The sequence below is a fragment of the Urocampus carinirostris genome, chromosome 8 (assembly GCF_059441175.1).
Source record: "Urocampus carinirostris isolate Australia breed hairy pipefish chromosome 8, RoL_Ucar_1.0, whole genome shotgun sequence".
NCBI lineage: Eukaryota > Metazoa > Chordata > Actinopteri > Syngnathiformes > Syngnathidae > Urocampus > Urocampus carinirostris.
In genome coordinates, this window is record NC_142356.1 from 37,709,439 (window position 1) to 37,733,116 (window position 23,678).

A 23,678-nucleotide genomic window follows, 5' to 3' on the forward strand; every position below is an offset into this window, starting at 1 on the left:
AAAATTATGACTCACAACACGTGGTAAGCTTTCTCTCCTGGCTTTGATCTCTTTGATCTCCGGCAAAACTAACATAAAATGCGACAGAAACAAAATGAAAATAAATCCAAACAGCTTGCCAACATCATTTTTGCCGTTCCATGTATTCCGTTAATCCCCAAGCCTGCACAAAATTTAGTAATTTTATTTATATTTAGTTTCTTTTGTCTTTTATTAGCATTTTGGTATTGGAGTAATCCAAAAGTAATTGAAAGTAATCAAGTTAAAGTAACCCTACCCAGCCCTGGCTGTATACAATTCGCTTCCTAAACGAAATTAAAAAAAAACGTTAGGGAGAGGTGGCATTTTGCCCCTCAGCTGTACGAATGCGCATGCGCGCTCTCTAGCGGTCCCTTTAGTTTGAGCATAATAGCGGTTCCTATCATTTGGTTGGCGCTGTCATCTGAGGGCAGGAGTATCCCGTACGTCATTTCAAAGTGAGCGCTCCAGACCGTCTAATTTTTTCTAAAGCGACTTGTGCTGAAGAAACGTCGGTTTGTTTCTGTTTCCCCCCTCGACAAGAAAGCGCGAGGTTTGTGCGCCTTCATTCATTCTCCATCGCTAGGTCTCTTCCTTCGACACTGTTGCTAAGCTAGCTGTCATGTCTTTACCTTACATGTCATTTCAGTGTAGTCTTTCAGCGTTGAGTCTTTCAGCGTTGAGTCTTCTTTTTTGGTTTAGTATTGCTCCGGTACTTGGGGGGATCTTTATGACGTGACATTATTTTAAAAGTTAAAAAGTACTTTACTGCGTTGCACTCGTTCTCGTTGAATATGATAAGCACAAATTAGCTAGAGAGCAGCTACTGCTTCAGAAAGCGTTCACATACCTGTCATCCTCAGCCATCCGCTCCTCTTAATAATGATTACAATTCTCTTATTAAGCGATAATTCATCTTACAAATACAACGCAGCACCTATTTACACTCAAGTTCCATGCTTAGACGGGAAAGTGCAATTATGACAGGAGTGATTCAGTTTTTTTTTATTTAGATTTATCTTACAATATTTGTTTTTTTTCTATTACCCTTAACGTATTATTCAAAACTGTGGGATTTGATCTTGCACCACCAGGGCGGCACTTTTTACAGGGTTTCTACGAAATCCTTAAAAAATGTTGTGTTTTCAAGGATTGAAAAGTGCTTGAATTTTGGGTGAAGTGGTTGTAAATTAAATTGTTGCCATTTTTCTTAACAAGTCTGCTAAAAGGTGGTGTCCATTACTTAAAAAATGATTCTATTTGCTGACGCCATCTTCTGGCTGAAATCATCATTGCAGCCTCTGTCAAGCTGCCTTTGTGCCGCGTGCACGTACGCGTCTCTTTTATGCGCTCAAATAAACTCTTATTTTTTTCATCTGTTTGGGGGTTTGGGTTGGCATTTGGACTGAATCTGAAACAGTTTATTTCGCAATTTTCAACCTCGAATAAATGAAAACAACCAGCACGCTTATGAAATTACTCTGTTGTGCATTTCACATGTTCCAATTACTATAAATTAAATTCTATTCTAATTATTTACTATTCAAGACAGACTTTTTCGAATACCAAAGCCTACAATGGCGTTCGTCTGCTTCAAGTGGCCAGAGCAGGGGTGGCGAACAAAGAGCCGGAATTTTTAACTGTGAGAGTCAAAGAGCCACACCACGCACTGACCTGCCATGACGGATAGACACACACAAACACACACAATTAAAAACATATTATTTCCCATAACACACTCCTCTCCTTACAATACAAAAAGTATTTTTCTTGTGTTTATTTCAAGGAAAGGGGGGGGGGGATTTTTAAGGGTTATTGTTCTATCTTCGTTATTCATTATCCATTATCGGTTATCGGTCAGTTCATACTACGCTACAAAGCCTAGGAGCCGGGACACTTACGCTCAGCCAAAAGGCCAAGCTAAGGTCCTAGCCCTAAAGCCTTGCTGCGATCATCGCGTATGCTATGCTCTCTGCATCAGCATAACGTACACAGTTCAAAACCATGCCAATACACAAAGAAAACCCTAAACATTAAACAAGGCAAAGAGCCACAGTATATAGAAAATATGATGAGGCAAAGAGCCGCATTCTTATTGGCCAGGAGCCGCATGCGGCTCTAGAGCCACGTGTTCGCCACCCGTTCGCCACCCCTGGGCCAGAGGATCCGATTAGAGCCTAAACGGGCAAGACAAGATCGGTCCCCCCAAAAAAAGAAAAATAATTGTTTTCCGTACAAAACTTGATATACAGCGTACACATTTTGAAAATGATAATTATATGGGTTTAACATAAAATAAGAAAGGTATGCGAGAATTTGGACAGTGCAGTTTCACATGCAGCCATGTTAAGACCTGCGGACTTGTGTTTCTCACCTGTGGGTACGCATACTCAGGGTGTACGCAGTGCTACAAAATACTACGAGTCTTCCACAAATGTACTACGCCAGTTTATAGTGAATTATGAGGTGGATATTTTCTATGAAAACGAAAACAAAAATCAAGCAATACTTTTTTTTTTGTATTGATAGTGTTGATTGTGCCTTGGTGCATTTATGGTGAATTAGTCCCATCTGCATTACGAGCAGGTTTGTGTGTGGACTATTTTTAAAGGGACAGTGCATTAGATCGAAGGGTTTTAAACCTTTTTGAAGCTGGGAGCTACTTTTTGTTGCTGATCAGCTCGAAGGGCTACCAGTTTGATACACATTCCTAATATAACACCTTTTGGTTTTACTATGTTGTTACTATGTTTTTACCAGGTTGTAATTATTGGTAGGTCAAATAGGCACAGTCAACCATTAAAACATCATGCCAGTTAGAAATCACATTTCCTAGAAAATCACAATGATGCATCATTGGTGAGCTATTTTCCGAACCTGTCCGTGGGCTACCAAGGTGTTCTTAGGTGGCTAGCTGCCTGTGGGCACCATGTTGCAGACCCCCGAATTAACGCCTCCCAGTGGTAAAATGAGTAAAACTATACAGTGCATTTTAGTGCGAACTGTTTTTTTCCCCACTAAAGTGTCGACAGAACATCTTAATTCCAATTGTCTTTTTTTCATATCTAAAATGTCCAAATAATGAAAACAGACCGCCACAATTAAGCATAAAAAGTATAATAGTATACATTTAATAACATCCCTCAAATTATTGCTTTTTTAATACCCCCAGCACCCAAAATATTTGCTAGTTCAAAAATTGTTTACACAAGGTGCATGACAAAAAGAAAACCAGAGTAGGAATACAGTTTTACTACTAGACAACTATATTGCTGTTCTTTTTTATTCGTTTATCATAGCTCAACACAACAGTATTCATAAAGCACTTTGAATCCGCCTTGCAGTCAAGATAGGTAAAATAAAATAATACAACAGTTTGTACCAACTGCATTAGGCATGTCTGGATTATTGTTTATAAGCTCTACTTAGAAGCGAAAGTTCAGGTTAAACATTTTCAGAGTCACCCTGCAGAGTAGGTGTTATATCAGGATCTATAGCATAGTTTTGGTTAACACATAAGGTGTAAATATTTAAACTCCTTTTTTGCACCTCTCTACTTCAAGCAATACGAGTCAGCATTATTATTTTCTTATATATTTACATTCTCATAATCAGTCCGTGGTGTCTGACATATTTTTTTAAACTGTTTTTACTTCACCCATGCTTATATCACATCCTTCATAGTGTTTCACATATAATTTTGTGAGACCCCGGTGGGTGGACAGTTAGAGGTTCTAGGGGAGTGCCTTGGGGCGTGTCCGGGAGCGTGCCCCACTGCATTGCCCAAGCCGCTACTGACAGGGACCAAAGAGACCCTTTATTTGGTATAGGAAACACTGCTTCAATTTGATGTTGTCATTTAATCTGTGTTCTTTGACTCTTTCGCAGCCACGTTCCCGTTCATTTGTCTTGAAAGATGAAGCTGGACAGGCTTTGGATGTTGTGGGGTTTCCTGACTGTGGCAGTGGTAATGGCCCAAAAGCAGCCCCAAGTCGACCTATCAGATCTTGATGAAGAGATAAGCTTGGATGAGGAGGAAATTGAGCCTCTGGACACTGAGGAGGAAGATGAGGAAGATGAGGAGGACATGGAGCAAAACAAAAAAGAACAAACGGACCAGAAAATGACATCCAATGACAAGATGTCTTTCCAAGTGAGTAAAGACCTAGTGTAGAAGAAATTTGAAAATGTCCACCTGTCAGACCTTATTCATTAATTATGGTTTCCTAGGTGACATACGAGACTCCAATACCCACTGGAGATGTCCACTTTGCTGAGACATTTGATGATGGCTCACTTGGCAGGTAATCCCTCATCCCAACGGATGAATAACTCAGAAAACTGTCGTTAATAGGGACATTGAACAATGGCTAATAATGTTTCACAATTTCTTTATTGGTGATGCAACTAACAACTATTTTAATAATTAACTATTTCTCGACCATTGAAACGATTAGTTGAATAATCAGATAATTTTTTTTTTCTTAGATTTAGTGTGAAGCTGAATGAATTCTATGGCAAAGAATAAAAAACACAAGAAGAATCGGTACAATGAAAGTACATCTTTTATTGAACATACTGTACTGCGGATTTGTGCAAAAAATATTTGTCCGGGCATGTCTTGTCAGTCCGTCTGTCTGTTGAAAATTTATTATTGTTTATCCTGACATTTCTGTGGTGACCGGACTTTATGGAGGTTTTATAGGTATTCTATAAAATCAAAGACAAAAATGTAATTGCTTTGTGACCCGTAATGGTAACCTGTCCTACCTTTGTCGTTGTAATGTCCTCAAGACAAGACTGCGGCATATTCTGCTCCTTGGTTGGTCTCTTTATTTCGCATCTTGCGGGCGTTCCCTCAGCTTTGCCGCCACAAATTTGTATATAAAATGAGCATGATAAATAGTACATTTAATATTGAATAGGTATATGTTAAATCTTACCAACTATACATAAAACCGTCTGCATTTTATGTTTCTGCTCCTGTTAGATGGGTGTTGTCCAAAACAGTAAAGGAAGATGCAGATGATGACCTCGCCAAATATGATGGTTTGTTTATATTTTCTTCTTCAAGCAGAAAGTGGCTCACCCAGGATTTATTTTTGAATTTTACTTGATAGCATTGAGCTATGTCGGATTCAACAACATGTTGACTGTCCTTGCTTGGCCATTTCAGGAAAATGGGCCGTTGAGCAGCTGAAAGAGAACAAGGTTCCGGGAGACCTAGGCTTAGTGCTCAAGTCCCGTGCCAAGCACCACGCTATCGCCGCCCCGCTGGAAAAAACTTTCGTCTTCCAGGATGAGCCACTAGTGGTTCAGTTAGTACACACTATATAAATCATTCATGGTTGAAATGTGTGGAAAGGAATAGCATTGTCTTTTTTTTTTGTTAGATATGAAGTGAATTTCCAGGATGGCATTGACTGTGGTGGGGCTTACATCAAACTGCTTTCAGACATTGGTGACGTGAACCTGGTAGGCACATATATGCACGCTAAATAGTTTTGTTGGTGTATGCAAATTGATCTCACTATATTGGTCAGCGCTGAATTGTAGTAAAAACTGCGTTTGTGGATTTAAATTGTTGCGGGTTTTAGGAGCAATTTCATGACCGCACGCCATACACGATCATGTTTGGACCAGACAAGTGTGGCGAAGATTACAAACTGCACTTCATCTTTCGCCACCTGAATCCTTTAAACAAAGACTTAGAGGAAAAGCATGCCAAGCGGGCCGATGTGGACCTCAAGAAGTTCTACACAGACAAGAAGACTCATCTCTACACTTTGGGTATGATGCCATGCAGAAATGTTTTATTTTTCATGGTGGAAGGGGGGCTCAATATCGTTTTATTTGAATCAGCATAACAGTCTTAAATAGCAAATTTTTTAAAAGTGCGATGGATGTTTCTTTATTGTCAATATGTCTGCTTTAGTCACCAGTGTTAGTCCTTTATATACAAACTAATAGAAAATGAGTTTCATTGCAAAAGTCTTAAGACACACAGTCCATAGAAAGATAGTTTCAAAACTTTTATCCTCAGCTCTTTTTTTTTTTACACTTTTAAATTAATTGTCAAGGCTGGGTGGAATGTAGCCGGAGTTGACCAACCTATCGTAAATCCATTACAATAGAGCTATCTTCTGCAGAGATAATTACATATACCGTAAATTCCGGACTATAGAGCGCACCTGATTATAAGCCGCACCCACCACATTTTAAGAGGAAAACCGATTTTGTACTCACACAAGCCGCACCTGTATATAAGCCGCATGCGCCCACATTAAAAATGTAATACAAACACAAAATTAACCCAGACCCGACTTTAAGTTCCACGATTGTAACTGAATATCCTTCATTTTAAGTACACAGTCCAAAAATCACAGCCGGCAAAATGAACGGAAAACGATACCGGTACTTAAGGTCTGATGCGGACCGGCTCCCATCCACCCCTGATTCCGTGCCCTCCTCTCCCGTCACGCAGCAGACCGGCTTTTCGGAACACGTTGGTGATGGTGGATTTTTTGATGCTGCCCCACGCTGTCAGGATCCACTGGCAGACTTGCAAAAAAGTTGCCTTTCGCATGCCCCCAGTTTTAGTGAAAGATTTCTCGCCGCTAGTCAAGCCAAGAAGTTGCAGTCTTCCTCGGCGCATTTATTCCACCGGTCTAAATCTTATCTTTTGTACTCGAGCGCCGCTGGCAGCCGTTAGAAAAATTACATAAATTGGCCGCATCACTGAATAAGCCGCAGGGTTGGAAGTTTGGGGGAAAAGTAGCGGCTTATAGTCCGGAATTTACGGTAATCACTGTCACGTGAAAAAAACAAACCTCAAAAAATTATATAGTATAGAGTATAAAAAGACAATATTATTCTGACCAAAAAGAGTTTTGCAGACTTTTTTTTAACATGCAAGAAATTATACATTTATAATCAACAGATTATTTAGCTATTACTTTTGAAAATATCTCTTTAATGAAATGTGACTTGTTGTCGGGCGAATTTTTTCTTAATATGAATTTGTTGCCACCAAATTTGATAAAATTGGACAGTGTTCTGCTGTACACCAAACGGGGCCCAATGGCTAGTGTTCAATAGAACACTTGCCTTCGAAACACTGCTTTATACTGTTTCCACTGGTAGAATTGGTGTTTCAGTTGGTTGGACATTGGATTGCAGCCTTGTAGTACAGGAGAGTTTTCAAAGCTCAAGTACATTTACTGCAGGGATCTCTTGCATTTTGCAACTTGATACTTTTTTCCCCATATTCACTAAACAGGTTGCATTTGTGTGTAAATTGATGGCGGTGTCATTGCCAGTCTTGAACACGGACAACAGCTATGAGATGTTCATCGACCAGTTCAGTGTGAGCCGCGGCAACCTTCTGAACGACGTGGTTCCCCCAGTCAACCCGCCCAAAGAGATCGACGATCCCAAGGACTCCAAGCCGGAGGACTGGGACGAGAGGCCCAAATTTCCCGACCCCGAAGCCGTCAAGCCTGACGACTGGTGACACCAAATTGGCACTTCGAAAATTGCCAAATGAGCATGATTTGTAGTCAAAGCAACTTCTGTGCCAGGGATGAAGAGGCGCCTGCAAAGATCGAAGACCCAGATGCGGTGCAACCAGAGGGCTGGATGGAGAAGGAACCACAATACATCCCTGATCCGAAGGCTGAAAAACCAGAAGACTGGTGGGTAAAGAGTTAACTCATTTCAAATGAACTTTTGAAATACTAAATACTTGCGAAATCATCTGGCAAACTTAATATGACTATCTGATGATGATTTTGCTGTTATATACAAGATAAAATCAATGAGAAGTACGTTTTGGCAATAGTTATCGACTTGTGGTGCTTAGAGGCAATAACAATTTTTTTTACGTTAGGTAATCGCCGTACTGCAAAATATTTATTTTTAAAAGGGACTGTATTTATTATTCAGCACATCCTAGATAGGTCAAAAACAATTGATTTGAGTAATAACCAGAAATACATGAACTATCACATTATATATATATATATATATATATATATATATATATATATATATATATATTTATAAATACTCGGAGTTTGCATGTATTTTACATAACATGAGCCTCGCCTGAAGGTAGCTGACATATTTGTACAGCATCTTGCTGCTACAGGTATCCAAAAACCTCCAAAGGCTAAGTAAAACGAGAAGTAATATAGTCTGTTTTGGTCACTTTGAGCACCCATGGTTTGTATTCTTTCTTGTGCTTTTAGCACTTATTTTTGGTTGGCAACAAGTGGCTCTGGATCCGCATGCGGCTGTTTGGCGCTCCCTTGTAGCGCCCTGGCAAAATTCTTTTGATAATGGAAGTTGATAGGCTTTCGTTAGGAAAACAAATATGACACAAACATTCTTCGTTTTCCTATAAATATATATAGTATATATATACCAGGGGTCTCCGACTGTTTTTAGACCGTGTTATACATTTCTAAAACAACAATTTATCATGCCAATTACTATGGTGTTGCAGGGTTCAAATAGTCCTAAATTACATAACTGCAAATTAAGGCATTGAAAAAGTCTTACATTTTGTCTTGAAGTCCTAAATTTTACCCTAAAATCTCTTATTTTTTCCCCCCTGTCTTATAAGTGTGATGTAGCTTATCCCTGTATAAGTAAACTAAAAGTATGGAACGTTGTGTTGTAAAATTATTTTTCATTTTCTTCAACACATTACATTTATCTGTCAGAAAATTAATATTCCCACGTTTCTGTAAACGCAGCATTACGTAGGTCTTAACGTACAGTGTCTTACCTACTGTCGTCGGATTAACTTTGGGATGGGAAAGTGTAGGTTTAACCAGTCGTAGTTAAGTGATATAAAGTATAAGTGGGTTCTGGCTATACCGGCATTTGAGTTGAAAAGTTCTCCCAGCTGACAGTCTTTGCGGCGGCGGGGGTATCGAGCGTGGCAAGGATAATGGCGGAAGTCGGGCGTGGACCTCTGTCACAGGGCTGCCCAGCTGACGTATGTTAAAGTCAATCATTATTAAGACTATTTCGTGGCCATATTTACCCAAATAAAATACATATATATATTGTTAAAATCTAATCATACCAAGAGCAGATTTCCTCACGTCCTCCATGTGATGTTGTTACAAGGGAAAGTGACCCCGCCCACAACGTGGGCGTGATTTATTATACTTCAGGGAGAAAGTTCACATGAGCATTTCACAATAAAAGAATATAAGATTGATAAATGTACAAGAGATGCAATAAGACTGATTATTGAAACGTTACTTCATGTGTGTGTGTGTGTGAGAAACATTGTTTTTATATTTAGTAATATAAATACAAGCTAATGACCTTGAGACAGAAATTCAAGAGATTTACATTGAAAACCTGACACGTCCTGAACCTGTCACAGAGGCACGCCGCTCTGCCACCCCAGACTGTTCCAGTTCGACCCCACACAGTCATCTCTGCACCCGCTCTAAGCAGGACAGAGAGCGCACGCAGGCTTTCGTGGCTTTAGATATATGCCATACCTCAACAGGGCACTATGAAATGTGTATTAGTGGATTACGTATCACTCGTGGACATTTATTATGGGGCCTGCTAAAAATCAAGGTAGTATTTCCTATAGTGATAGATTGCCCAATTTCGTTGTCAAATATGTTAACCCATTTTGTAACAATGACAATAAAGGTATATGCCATTCTATTTTAATGGAAATACCGTAAATTCCGGACTATAGAGCGCACCTGATTATAAGCCGCACCCACCACATTTTAAGAGGATAACCGGTTTTGTACTTACACAAGGCGCACCTGTATATAAGCCGCATGCGCCCACATTAAAACATGTACCACAATCACAAATTTATCCCAAACCCGACTTTGGGTCCCGCGATTGTAACTGAATATAAAGTACACAGTCCAAAAACCACAGCCGGGAAAATAATTAATAATAATAATAATTTCCTTTGTATTGTCATTCTTTGTAAGAACGAAATGTCGATACACCTGACCCGTTGTAGCGAGCCGATGCAGCCGCAGCCAACAGAGGGCGCCGCCATTTTACCAATGTTATAAGTCTTAGGTATGACTCGGCCGAGGCGCGAACCAGGGACCTCCCAGTCTCAAAGCGGGCGCCCTACCATCTAGGCTACTGAGCTGGTATGAACGGAAAATGATACCGGTACTTAAGGTTTGATGCAGACCTGCAGAGTCCGGGTCCCGTTGAAAATAATCCAAGGAAAAAATATATATATTTCCAAAGGTAAGGGTGGGAAAAATATATATCCACTATTGTCCGCTGCGTCCACAAACACGTCTCACCTTTACTCCACTTCCCGTCAGCCCCCGTTGTTTTCGCCCCTTCTTTTTGATTCGCCCGTGGAAAACATATCAGAATAAGTCTCTAAAATAAATACATTACAAAAATATACAGTTGCAAATACATATTATACATGGTTACACATATTTACAAAGAGAGACACCGAGAGAGTTTTCAAAGCTTTAATAATAATATTATAACTTTCATCCCAAACCGTGCCTGTGAAGGGTAGCAAAACGCTACTACCCACACGCTCGCAAAACATTAAACGGCTCCGTTAAAAAAACATACCGTACTTGTAGTAATCACGTCATCAAAGACGTCTTCCCCAGTATGGGAAAGAGACTATGTCATATTGACGTCGTCCCACGCTCCCTTATTCAAAAACGCGCTAGCAACACGCTCGCAAAGTAAAGTTTACATGCAGTAGCTCTGTTTCCTACTTTATCGGACTGCTCGATTGCATTTAGCTTAAAAGCTGCGTCGTGTGCCTTTCTTTTTGCAATTTGCATGGTGAGGATATTTCTACGCTAATTCAATTTGTGCACAAGCTATGAAATTGCAGTCTTCCTCGGCGCATATATTCCACCGGTCTAAATCTTACCTTTTGTACTCGAGCGCCGCTGGCGGCTGTTAGAAAAATTTGATAAATTGGCCGCATCACTGGATAAGACGCAGGGTTGAACGTTTGGGGAAAAAAGTAGCGGCTTATAGTCTGAAATTTACGGTAACTTCCTGCAACTTAAAATGTAAACTACATATTACTATCATTTACCCGCCACTTTTATGGGGAAAGATTTCTCTCATGTATTGTTCAGATCTACAAATATATTTGCGATTTACTCAAGATCTTAAAATGACATGTCTTGATAAATGCCCAAGCAAGATTAAAAATGGCATATGTAAATTGCAGATATATTTGTGCCCGGCAAAATACATGATTTACACCAGATTTATTATTTTAATAGTACTAGAGAAATGTAAAAATTGGATTTAAAAGTCCTTACATTTACTTGAATTTGGCTAACAAGAAGGTTTAGGGACCCTGGACTATGTAGAAAGTGAAAGTGAGTGTAAGGAAAAGGAGTAATCAGTACTTGGCTGCAAACAATGTTTTCCTTTATCTACATTGAAGATCTTCAAAATTTGACAGCTGTCCTGTGTTTAGGGATACGGAAATGGATGGAGAATGGGAACCCCTTCAGATTCCTAATCCAGCATGTGAAAGTGCTCCTGGGTGTGGGACTTGGAAACCACCCATGGTGAACAACCCACTATATAAGGGCAAGTGGAAGGCCCCGCTAGTTGAAAATCCCAATTTCAAGGTGACAACCAGCACTCTGACTTTATTTTTGTTTAACACGTGCCTGATATACTAGGTTTGTACTTTGAAAGATTAGTCAAAATTTATTGCACACACAGTCAATGATTTCAGACATCCTCCTAATTATTTGAGTGATAAATGTGTGTTAAGTCACTTATGTGTCGGTTTGCATCTTAGGCTAACACTAAATTCCAACTCTTACAAACTGGTTACAAAGTTTCTGTGCTGAAGGTAATGAGTTACTTGACTTACAATGAGCCACATGGTAGCTGTTAGTCTTATATAAAGTGTTAGCTGAGCAACTATCCTGCAACAAATCATTACTTTTGTTAGACGTCTTATTTTATTGATTAAACAATGAATATAATTAAACAAAGCGTTGTCTTTTTAATCCATTAGAGTTTAAAGTAAATACAGTGCATAAAACATTAAATTTAAATTCAGCTGTTGGCTTGTCCCAAAATGCTGCTATTCCTAAAAGTGTTCTTTTTTTTTGTTTGTTTTTTATTTTTGGCATGAATGAAATTTTTACATTAAAAAAAATGCCCCAGAAATGGAGAGATGTCTTTATGAAAGACAGCAATGATATGATAACATATTAACCATTATTTTTGGCCAAAAATTGTCAGATTTTCTAAACAATTAAAAGAAATCCTTTTTTTTTTTTTTTTTTTGCGCTATTAACATCACATTTTTACACCTTAGATTAGGTAAAATAAATAAAAAAAAAAACAGCAAAGTTTAAGCAAAGTTTGGTAGTTTTTGTGGAGAGTGGCTAGGTGTTGTGTCACAGGTGGATGCAATGATGGTACAACAAAGTCCGAGCAGACCAAAATAGCCTAACTGGCAAAAAAAAATAAGACACAGAGTGGACAACGGGTGGCTAAGCGTGACCGATCAACAAAAGGCGGCTGCAGCCTTGGTGGAAAAAACGTGAGACTGACCGACCAAAAAGAAGGCAGTATGCAGCCAAGCTAACCGTGAACCAACAATAAAAACCCACAGCCGGCCGGGAATAAACCAAGGTATATGGCAAAACAGGCGCAAACGACAGACTCCGGCCAAGCAACACACGGTGGGTAGCCAACGAATGCCAACTGGGAGCAAGCAAACAGGAAAGCCCTCAGAAGCCCGACGCTAATTGGGATCTAGCCGGATAAAATTATACTAACATCGACACGCGCAGCGAAAAATCCAGATGAAAAGCCACAATCACCTCCCTCCAAGCAGAAATTAGCAGCCTGCAATCGCTGATTGCTACAATTGCTGTTTGTTCCGGAACTAGCCTCACACTTTGCGTTGATAGGATTCGCTCTTTTGAAGGTGTTGTGTTCCTTCAATTACACCATGGCTCTACCGGAAACAAGCAAGATGGGTCAATTTTGAGACTGAATTCCTGAAGTCCCCCGTCGCATGGAATATTTTGCAACGCATTTGCACAATTGTGGGGAGGAACACTCAACGTTCCGTTCCAAGTTAAAAAAGAAATCTGTTTGGAAATACCTTTAAAAGCTTTCTAAAAGGGGTGTTGATTTGAGTACAACAGTATTTTGTATTGATGGTGGACCAATATAGACACTATTGAATTGTTGCTTTTACCTTAGTAGGTTTTAATTAATACATTCCATGTTGCTGTGTTGCAACCACTTTCCAAAAGATGTGCAAGCTGTCATGAGCAATCTAGCTTTTTTTTTATCTTATCCTAGTAAATCAGGGCTATTTTTTCTTCTTGAAATTTCATGTTGATGTATGATTTCTCCGAAAAGGGCCCCTGGAAGCCTCGCAAAATCCAGAATCCTGACTATTTTGAAGACCTGCAGCCTTTCAAAATGACACCTTTCAAAGCTGTGGGCTTAGAACTGTGGTCAATGACTTCTGACATCTACTTCGACAACTTCATCATTACCACCAACAAAGAAGTGGCTGACCGTTGGGCTGCGGACAGTTGGGGTCTGAAAAAGCTAGTGGCCAGTGCTAACGAGGTCAGTAGTAGGGGTGACTTAATTAGAAGGGCAGATTCGCATAGGATGTGATCAATCAGATGACATTGGGTCTAAATAATGGGTCTCAAACTAATTTGCACTGAGAGCCACACCAGCTTAATGGCTCTCCTCCAGGGCATGATATAAATGTATACCGTATTTTCCGCACTATAAGGCGCACCTAAAAGTCTTAATTTTTTTCAAAAGCTGACCATGCGCCTTATAACACAGTGCACCTTATATATGGCTCAATATTAAATTCGCAAGGTCTCGCAACTTACTCAACAGCCGCCGACTCGATTTTACCCCAAACGTGGAGTAGTCCGCGGTGTATGCTGGGATTTATATACCGGCGTTTCATTGGCTAACCAATGTGTCAATCATCATTTGAATCGATCACTATTGGCTGAAGTTATTCGGAGCCTCGGATTGGCTAGATGGCCAAAACAAACCCTGCAATCGGCCGAGTTTAGCAATGGCGTAGCAAGTCCGCGGTGTATGCTGGGATTTATATACCGGCGTTTCATTGGCTAACCAATGTGTCAATCATCCATTAAATCGATCGCTATTGGCTGAAGTTATTCGGAGCATCGGATTGGCTAGAGGGTCAAAACAAACCCTGCAATTGGCCGAAAAAGATGTGTCAATCATCCGTTAAATCGATCGCTATTGGCTGAAGTTATTCGGAGCCTCGGATTGGCTAGATGGCCAAAACAAACCCTGCAATCGGCCGAGTTTAGCAATGACGTAGCAAGCTTGCTAAAGTACGCCATAAAGAAACATGTTTCATTAGTCTGTATTTGTAAATATTCTACTCTCCTGGATTTACTTCACTCACGGTTGTAAGAAGACCATGATTGCGTATCATTATTGAACGTGAGAACTTAGGTGAGCTATGCGGCTTTATATTTTCCTGGTATCTTGTTTTAGAACGATCTTGATGTTGCTGTGATGAGTTGAGTGAATTAAACTCAATTCCAAGTGTTAATTGTCATATGCACAGTAAAGTTGTGAGCGAAAAAGAAAATAGAAACATAGAAATGTTTGGCATTTCTTGAATCCCAAGACTTCAACCTTCCGAATGATATTTGAAATGACGCATTTAAGTGACATCGTACGGACACCGCATCCGCACGTGTCTACGACGCGTATTTGCTTCTTTGCAAGCTTTGGGAATGTTAAGCGGGTAACCAGTTTGACTGAATCATCTGACTGTTTTGTCGATGTTCCCATTGTAGCGCCTTATAATCCGGTGCGCCTTATCTATGGAAGATATAGGACCAAAAACTATTTTTGGGGAGTGCGCCCTATAACCCGGTGCGCCCTATAGTGCGGAAAATACGGTATATGTAATTGATTTTTTTTTAAATGTAAAATAACCCAATACATTTTTAAAGGAAAAAACATTTTTTACAAGCTGCACTTGACTATAAGCCGCATGTGCCCACATTGAAACATGAGATATTAACAAGAAAACGGTACACAGAAAAAGTTGAAATAATGAAACGGTACCTTAACCCCTTAACGTTCCGGTGGGCGGCCGGACTTTTGATAAACAAATGCGTGTCTGTACGATGTCACCAGTCGATAAAATGCGTCATGCAACATATCATTGGAAAGCTTCAACTCTTGGGATTCAAGATATGTTGACCATTTTAAAATATACTCATCAAATAATTAGAAAACATGCATAAATTAGCCGTATCATTGCATAAGCCGCAGGGTTGAAAGGTTGGAGAAAAAGTTGCGGCTTATAGTCCGAATTTTATGGTGTTCAAGTCACAAACATTGCAGTAACATTGAAAAAAGAATGTTACTGCACAATTATAATATGTTGTAAATTAAGGAGGGTGCGTTGTTTGAAGAGTCCTTAAAGGGTTGAAAGTAGAATATTTTCTTTATTAAATATGTGTTAGCAATTTCAACGAGCCTTTATAGAAATAAAATCCTCCGTACCCATCTTTTTATCTTACTTTGTTCAGGACTCACAACACATTAGGGAGCAAGAATATGGGGGGCAAAAGACGATGGAGAGTAATTACATGCTTGTCACCACGTTTTTTTTGGTAGTGTAAGCATGTAAATTATGAAAGTAAGAAGAGGCCTGTTTTAAGTACAGCCTAACTGTACAGTTAAGTACAGTCCAAGCTTCAATCCAAACCCGGAATTAGATGAAAAATTAAGTTTATTCAGGCGTGTCTAAGAAATGGGCGTACTTGTATGCGCCACATAAAGATCTTGAAAACGGCTGCAATGATGACTTAAGCCAAAAGATGGCGTCGAAAAATGTTTCAAATTCCATACAGCACCATTGAATATAGTGATACCTGTAAATACAAACTACAATAAATTTGAGATATGGTATGTCTTTGGAGCAAAGATTTATGGAACAGTATGGGGTGGCAGAGCGACATGCCTCCGTGACAGGTTCAGGACGTCATATGAGAGAAAATCCAAGTTTTGAGAATTTACAGACCTTACCACTCAGAACCCGGGCTGTAGAGTCATTTTATCATCAACCTATTTATCTTATTACTGTAATTTTAGGTTCCATTGCTAATTGAATGTGTTTTTAGTGATAGGGTTTTATAGCTATTTAGGTTTAACTTTTGGGAGTTATTTCCAATAGAAACAATTTGCTTGAGATGTGAGCAATTCTACATCAGAGCACTATCCGGGGACAAAATAATCTCCTCTGTAGAAGTATCACTGTATCACAAAAGAACAAAATCTTCTTCAACATTTCTAGGATCATTTATTTCTAAATTCCAATCATTTAAATTTCTGTGGAAATACTTGCATGTAGTGGTGCTGAGCTGTCACTTTGCAGATATTGTAGTTGACAGGCATTTTGGATAATGAAGTTTTTGATCAAATTACTCTAGACGCTCAGACATTTTGAGCTCTTGCAGGCCAAATAAAATAAGTTTTACATATGTGGTCTAAATGGTCCTTCCCCCAGCCTGGTATTTTTGCCCAGCTGATGATTGCAGCAGAGGAACGTCCGTGGCTGTGGCTGGTGTACATCCTGACAGTTGGTTTGCCCGTTGGACTAATTTTTCTCTTCTGCTGGCCAAAGGTACATGTAGATTTGAAGGCAATATATTTTTATCTTTATTACAACATTCGTAATCCTTTTTTTTGTGGCAGAAACCTGAGGATTATGTGTACAAGAAAGTGGATGAGCCGCAGACTGACTTACAAGAAGAGGAAGTGGAGCACGAGGAAGAAGCGTCAGCTGAAGTGGACAAGGATGACCAAGATGCCAAGGACACGGACGCCGAAGCAGCTGCAGGTGACAATGCACGCACACTTGCTCGAATAATAAAAGTTTTATGCATGGTTCGTACAGGTGCATGAAATCCTTGAAAATGCTTGAATTTTATGTTGTGTTTTCAAGGTCAGGAAAATGCTTGAAATTTGGATGAAGCCCTTGAAAATGCTTGAAATTGTTGCCATTGCCATAATTCTTGGCAGTCTGACTCTATAGACCACACAATAAACGAATAAATATATATTTATATGAGGGCTCTCGCTCTCTCTCTATTCCTCTATTTCTATCTCTCTATCTATCTATCTATATAGAAATTTTTTAAAATTGCATGAAAATTACGCGACAGGCCTGCTCTGTTGGCTTGTCATCATGGTGTTGTCATGTGTCATCGCCCTCTACTGGTCGCACCGGTGGACAGCCGGACATTTGATAAACAAATACAATGTCACCAATTGCTAAAATATGTCATGCGACATGTCATTGGAAAGCTTCAACTCTTGGGATTCAAGATATGATAACCATTTTAACATATACTCATCAGAGAATTAGAAAAAATGCATAAATAACCCGCATCATTGCATAAGCCGCAGGGTTGAAAGCTTGGGGAAAAAAATAACGGGTTATAGTCCGAATTTTATGGTATTCAAGTCACAAACATTGCAGTAGCATTGAAAAAAGAATGTTACTGCACAATTATAATTTGTTGTAAATTAAGGAGGGTGCGTTCTTTGAAGCGTCCTTAAAGGGTTGAAAGTAGAATATTTTCTTTATTAATTTGTGTTAACAATTTCAACGAGCCTTTATATCCTCCGTACCCATCTTTTATCTTACTTTTATTCTAGTCTCAAACATTGCATTAGCTTTGAAACAAGCGACTTGTAGTCCAGAAAATACTGATCATACACATATCTATAACATATAATAGTTTTTTACAATAACTCTGACATACATTATTTACAACTGAGTAAATGAATGCAGTCATAGTCTCATTGGTCCCTAGGAGGGAAGCTGTCAAGAACTGCAAATGTGAATTTATTTCTTAATCCAGTCAAAGATTTAACTTTCAAAACGTTTAAAAAAGCTTTGAAGCATTGGCTCACGACATGATGCAACTTGAATATTTGAGATAAATATTTAAAGTTTTGATTTTGAAAGCATGTTAAAGAATGTTTTCGATATATGTTTTATTTGCAGGGGTTGATTACGATGCAAAAAACCTAAGTGGGGACCAGACAGAAGGAAATGATGACAGTGAGGATGGTGGAGAAGACGAGGAAGAAGAAGAGGAAGAGGAAGATGGGGAGGAAGGAGAGGACGAGGAGGGAAGCGAAGCTGAGAGAATATTGGACGAGGTCAGTAAACGTGAGTGGGGTTTATGTCTGCCCAGGCACAGTCAGATTTACTATTAAACATTTATTTATTTATATAAAATATATTTATAAACAAACATCTTATTTTTTGTCATAAATTTATAAACTGTAGCATAGAAAAAATGTTATATTGTCTTACCGAAATAAGGTCTATACGCTGATCCTATTTAATTAAAGCATCAAGATATAAGTAATCCTCCATTGTATAAAATAAAATCAATGCAACAAGAAAAGAATTACTGGATGGCTTTAGTTGCTATTAGCTTGCTAATACTATCACTAATTCTATTGTTTTGGGCTGAGGTGTGCGCCAAATCAGAATCTTTGGTCTCACTATCGCCCTCTGCCATGAGGCAAGAGAATCGCGTGAATCATTCTGCACTCAGTAAAAACCCAAAATTGTGAAGTTAAATGAGAAAGAACTTTAACACTCAATCATAATAAACATTTAATATATTTAGAATTTTATTTCTCCACGATTACAGGTGAGGCAAAGCCTCGTCTGCCTTCCCTGACTGCTTTTTACTTTTTTATGCATAACATTGACTTTACATTAAAATAATATATTAAATAGAGGAATGTAGACAAGGCTGTTTTATTTTTCTCTTCGATCATTTTCATACGAATTATCTGACGTGAACATTTGTTGACACCAAATATCCATCTCACTTTGTCCTCCATGCAGCCTATTATGTCACAATGGCGGAGTCCTTAATGCCTATAAGGGGAAGAACATTTATCTTGAATTCTGAACTACAACCAGCTACTTTTTCTACGATTTAAACACCGCAACTTACTATATATACGTATGGGTGTCGACAGCGACTTCGGATACGCGCTTGGCCCTTTCCCAGCTGCATTGCCTGTCGGGGCCCCAGGCATTGATCGCTGCTCTGTCTGGAAACGCGTTCCTGCTGGGTCACCACGGCTGGCTTAGAACTGTTGCGGGTCAGGGGAATCCAACTGTTGAATTAACAAACTTGGGCCCGGACCTCCTCTTAGTATGAAGAGGAGGCCGATAATCGATATTTGGAGCCGATATTCATTTGCTGTAAAAGCTCAAATATTGGCGTAAGAAATGTTATTAAATGCAAAAAGAAACAAAGAATATTTGTTATAAATTCTAATACAACTTTAATAGCTTTCTGAAACATTTTACAGTAAATAAATTATAATTTAAACACATCTAATATGACTCTTTCACTTAAACCAAAAACTAACACTGCAGGGAATAATATTAAGCTTAGCAGCAACTCGGATAAAGGTACATAAAAACTTAAATAGCTGCCCGATTTTTTTTTTTACGATAAATAAAAATGTCAATACAACCAACATGACTTAAATGAACTTAAAACAAAAAGTGCATCGAAATCTCAACAGAGCTCGCAAATTGAAAAGTGTGGGCACTCCTGTTTTTGAGCCAGATTGACATACTAATGTTTTGGTACCAGCTAATCACTCAGCCTTCCACTTTCCCGTTGTTTTTATTCTCTCTCTCAATCACAAACACAGACGCTTGATTGATGAACTCATGTTATGATAAGAGCTAATATATCAGTCTTCACCTGAATGTGCTTCCCTAAAACACAAACAACATTTTTTACACTAACTAGTAATCACACACACATTTTTCTACCACAGACTTTTTAAAATCTTAATATTATAAGCGATCTTGATTCAAGAGTATGTCTGGACACAGGAGTTAGCAGAGCTGCCATCGTTTACTCTGCTTATTTGTCCTGCTTCAGCCCATGTTTACTCATCCATTCTGAAGCCGCGGGGTGTGTGACATCTGAAAGAGAGAGGGAGAGAAGAGAGGGAGGGAGCGACTCAGCTGCATCTGAGCCTAAAAAAACCTTTATTGACCAACTAAAATACAGGCTGCTTGTAATCTTTTTCTCTAATTGAGATCGATCTGCTCCAGACAAACCTTTTCCTTCATCTAACTCTACTCTCTCCTCCTTTATGAACCTGTTTGAAGGGTTTGTCACTCTCACGGATTTTCTAGACATGTCCTTACCTATTTTTCTCTCCCATGAATTTCATTGGTAAAATAACAGCTAACACTCAGTCTCTGCTTTTCTCCGCTTCCAAATGTGTCATTTCTTGCTTGTGATTTGACAGTTGCCACACGTGGATGTCAGTGATGCCAATGCCTGAGAGATTATCTATTGTAGGAAGTCGCTCCCACCTTGTGAGTGTTTTGGAGAAATACTCTGATTGAATTTTATTGAAATCAAGGGTTTTATCCAAAGCCCGTCTTCTATTCTTCTAGGAACTGTTTGGATTTTCTTTTAGCCCAACGTTTTCAAAGTTACGGTAATTTAAATAGCTGTCGCCCCTATGGTAATAAGAGGGTTCAATAATTGGCCCGTCAAATGGATGAAAATGCCAATACCGATATCCATCAAATTTCCAAATATTGGTGCCGATAATGGGACTGCCCGATAATCGGTCACCCTGTACTGTTTAAGCCTGTGGCTTAACATTATGTGCGGCTTGTACCAAATAAAAAAATTGCGCGTGCAGTTTTTAATCAGGTGCGATATGTAGTCCAGAATTTACAGTAATATATTTTTAATGTTTCCGTGACTGCATGACACTGGTGTGCGAGTACCCCACAAAAGAGTTCCCTGTGGTCCGCAGACAGAATTGGCAGGAGGACTGTCTCACATTTTGCCATGGCGTCCTCTCTTCCAGCCCGACGAAGACGGCAAACAAGCAGTGAGGAAGAGGAGGGTACGGAAAGACTGAGGTGACGGCCACATCTTTCATCTGCAGCTCCCCCTAAAGCGCCGAGATGGTACGCACCCTCGCCCGGCCGCGCAAAGGCCACAACGTGCATTCCCCAAAACTTCCTGGTAGGCTCCAGTCACCCCGGCTGCCCCTTTGGCGTCTTTCATCCCTGCGAGACAAACACCCGGTGCTTCTCCTCGTCTCGCCTTTAACTCATTCACTGCCAGCCCACACAGCTGAAAAATTGAAGGTTGAAATGTATTGCCGTCAATGGCACCGCATTTGTTAAGCTCCATATAGAACAGGGGTCTCAAACTCGTGGCCTAGAGGCCAATTGTAGCCCACCTTAATACAAAGGTTTAGAAAAGGGGTCTCACGAAGGACAGTTCAGGTGCCCGCGGACCTGTTCTGAAATTAGCTCACCAGTGCCAGATCATTTTCTTGTAAAATATTTTTTGTTGGTTGACTGATTATATTTAACCCTATTGTAATAGCTAACCTGATAACAACATAGCAAAAACATAGTAATAATACAATAAGTTGTTATTTTAGATGTTCAAATAAATAAATTCCAGTTCATGGGCTTCATGGACAAAAAAAGTTCTATTCAAGTATTGATAACTATTTTCAAGCAATTAATTTAGAGAGTAAAATGAAAAACTTTTTGTGAATTTATAGCTTAGCCAAGCATGTAAGAAAGATGTAAAAAGCTAGCTAGATATCTTGGTAAATAACTGAAGAGGGGCAGCAGTGGCTCAGGAGGTAGAGCGCTCGTCCGGGGATCAAGAGATCGCAGTTCAAATCCCGGCTCCTCCGTGTTACATGTCAAAGTGTCCTTGGGTAAGACACTGAACCCCTAATGCCCCCAATAAGCAGGTTACATGGCTGCACGGCTGCAATTGGGAAATGTGAAGGACATTGTAAAGCGTTTTGGTAAGTCTTGACTTGAAAAGCGCTATATATGCAGATCATTTCACTTAATTTCAAGAGGTAGGATCTTACATAAAACGGTAGCCAGAGAGCCAGCTTTAAAAACGGAACATTCTTTGCTAGTTCGATTCACAAAACCCATAAATTGGAATTTAGTTTGTTGTATATCCTGTAAAAATCAAATAAAAACATAAATAAATCAATTTGTTTAATACACACGTAGATTTGCATTCCACTTTCTTGATTAATTACTTACAATGATAAATACTTGAATATAGTTTTTTTTGTCCATGAAGCCCAAGATCAGTAATTTATTTATTTGAATATTTAAAATAACACTTATCATGCTATTACTATGTTGTTACGCTGTTAAATAGATTCAGTCAGCTGATACACAAGTCATTTTACTAGAAAATTACAATGACCCAGCACTGGTGAGCTATTTTCAGAACGGACGGGTCCAACGGCACCTGAACTGTGATTAGGGGGCACCACGTTGGGGACCCCTGATCTAGACTGTCAGGGCCTGTCCTTTGCTTTCAAAAACACACTTGTGTCCAAGTGAGACAGCGCCACCTTGTGTAAAAAAAGGGGCACCCTCGGTTGCTGTCCCTTTTTATTCGAGTGCTTTGGAACATTTTTGATTTAAAATGTTATGTTTGTGTCGATAAATAACTTCAGAGTCATGTGCTTGAGTTTCATGCAGTAAAACACTTTCCCTACAGTGTTTATTGGATCAGGGACATTTTGATGGTAGCGGCTCGTGTAATTATCTAGAGTGTTATGTTCCAGAGGCTAATGCTGTTCAATCATTTATTCCCTCTCTTACAACAACAAAAAATATTCATGTGCATTAAGTGGAAGGTGAAAATAAGCAAGGATCTTTGATGTGATTTTAGCTTTGAATGCCTTGTAAGACAAAACCATTTTTTTCAGTGGTAAACAGCAAACTCCTGTTTACATTTGGTTGCAAACTTCCACTTTGCTCATGGAGATAAAATCAAGTATTTAATATTCATTCGTCATTAACACTAAGGGCGGCAGGAGCTCGGAAGGTCGTCTTAGGACCAAAGCGGTTGCAGGTTCGATTCCCGGACCTCCGGGGTTAATGTTCAGGTATCCTTGGGCAAGACACTGAACCCCTTTTGCGTATGTCAAACATGCGGCCTGCGGGTCGTATCAGGCTCGCCTGCAGAAAAAAAAAAAATCTGGCACACGAGACAATGATGAGAGAAGGAAATTGCAATGTTCCAAAACAGAACATTATTACAACAGTGATACCTCTTCATACAAGTAGCTTGAGATATGAGATGTTCTTTGTACAAAAATCTTGCCTGACACATGAGAAAATTTCCAGATGCTACCACTACAGACCACTTACCGCCATTATTTGCTCGTCCCAGTTAGATATTCTTGATCTGAGCGCTAGGGGTGGGCAATACTGGGAATTTTGGCATTGATCTTATTCAAGTAAATACATGGTAGTATTGATCTAAACTGATACTTTTTACTTGAAGATGTCATGATCATTAGATAATTGAACCCTAAAATGTTCGATTTTTATATTAAATAACTACAATACACAGTTTCAGGACAAAAGTCAACAGTCAAACCAAAAACGCAGCAATGTAATTAAAATACAAATACTGTGTAACGATGTTGATAGAGAACTAAAATACCTTTCATTGCATAATATTTCTGAAAATAGAGTCAGTAATTCAAACAGACCC

The 23,678-nt window shown here is 39.3% G+C and overlaps 1 protein-coding gene and 1 long non-coding RNA gene across 4 annotated transcripts; one reads left to right on the forward strand and one right to left on the reverse strand.

Annotated features, from left to right (window-relative positions):
* The first annotated feature begins 397 nt into the window (after nt 1-397).
* On the forward strand, nt 398-22,691 carry clgn (calmegin). 3 transcript variants are annotated; one of them, XM_088342594.1, is made up of 15 exons: nt 398-476; nt 3,907-4,171; nt 4,249-4,322; nt 5,009-5,067; nt 5,195-5,336; nt 5,412-5,493; nt 5,616-5,808; nt 7,338-7,527; nt 7,599-7,712; nt 11,501-11,657; nt 13,423-13,638; nt 16,601-16,717; nt 16,789-16,933; nt 18,107-18,274; nt 20,983-22,691. In XM_088342594.1, exons 2-15 carry the CDS (start codon nt 3,935-3,937, stop codon nt 21,039-21,041), a joined length of 1,953 nt encoding a protein of 650 aa, XP_088198720.1. In that variant the 5' UTR covers nt 398-476; nt 3,907-3,934; the 3' UTR covers nt 21,042-22,691. The 3 variants fall into 3 exon arrangements, with proteins under 3 accessions (XP_088198720.1, XP_088198719.1, XP_088198721.1); XM_088342593.1 differs by having other exon boundaries at nt 404-571; XM_088342595.1 differs by having other exon boundaries at nt 404-571; nt 18,107-18,264.
* Nucleotides 5,810-9,167, reverse strand: LOC148361808 (uncharacterized). Its single transcript, XR_015851155.1, has 3 exons — nt 9,113-9,167; nt 8,902-9,017; nt 5,810-7,693 (listed from the first exon to the last, which is right to left on the reverse strand). It is a non-coding gene; the product is annotated as an uncharacterized LOC148361808 (long non-coding RNA).
* Nucleotides 22,692-23,678: the final 987 nt, after the last annotated feature.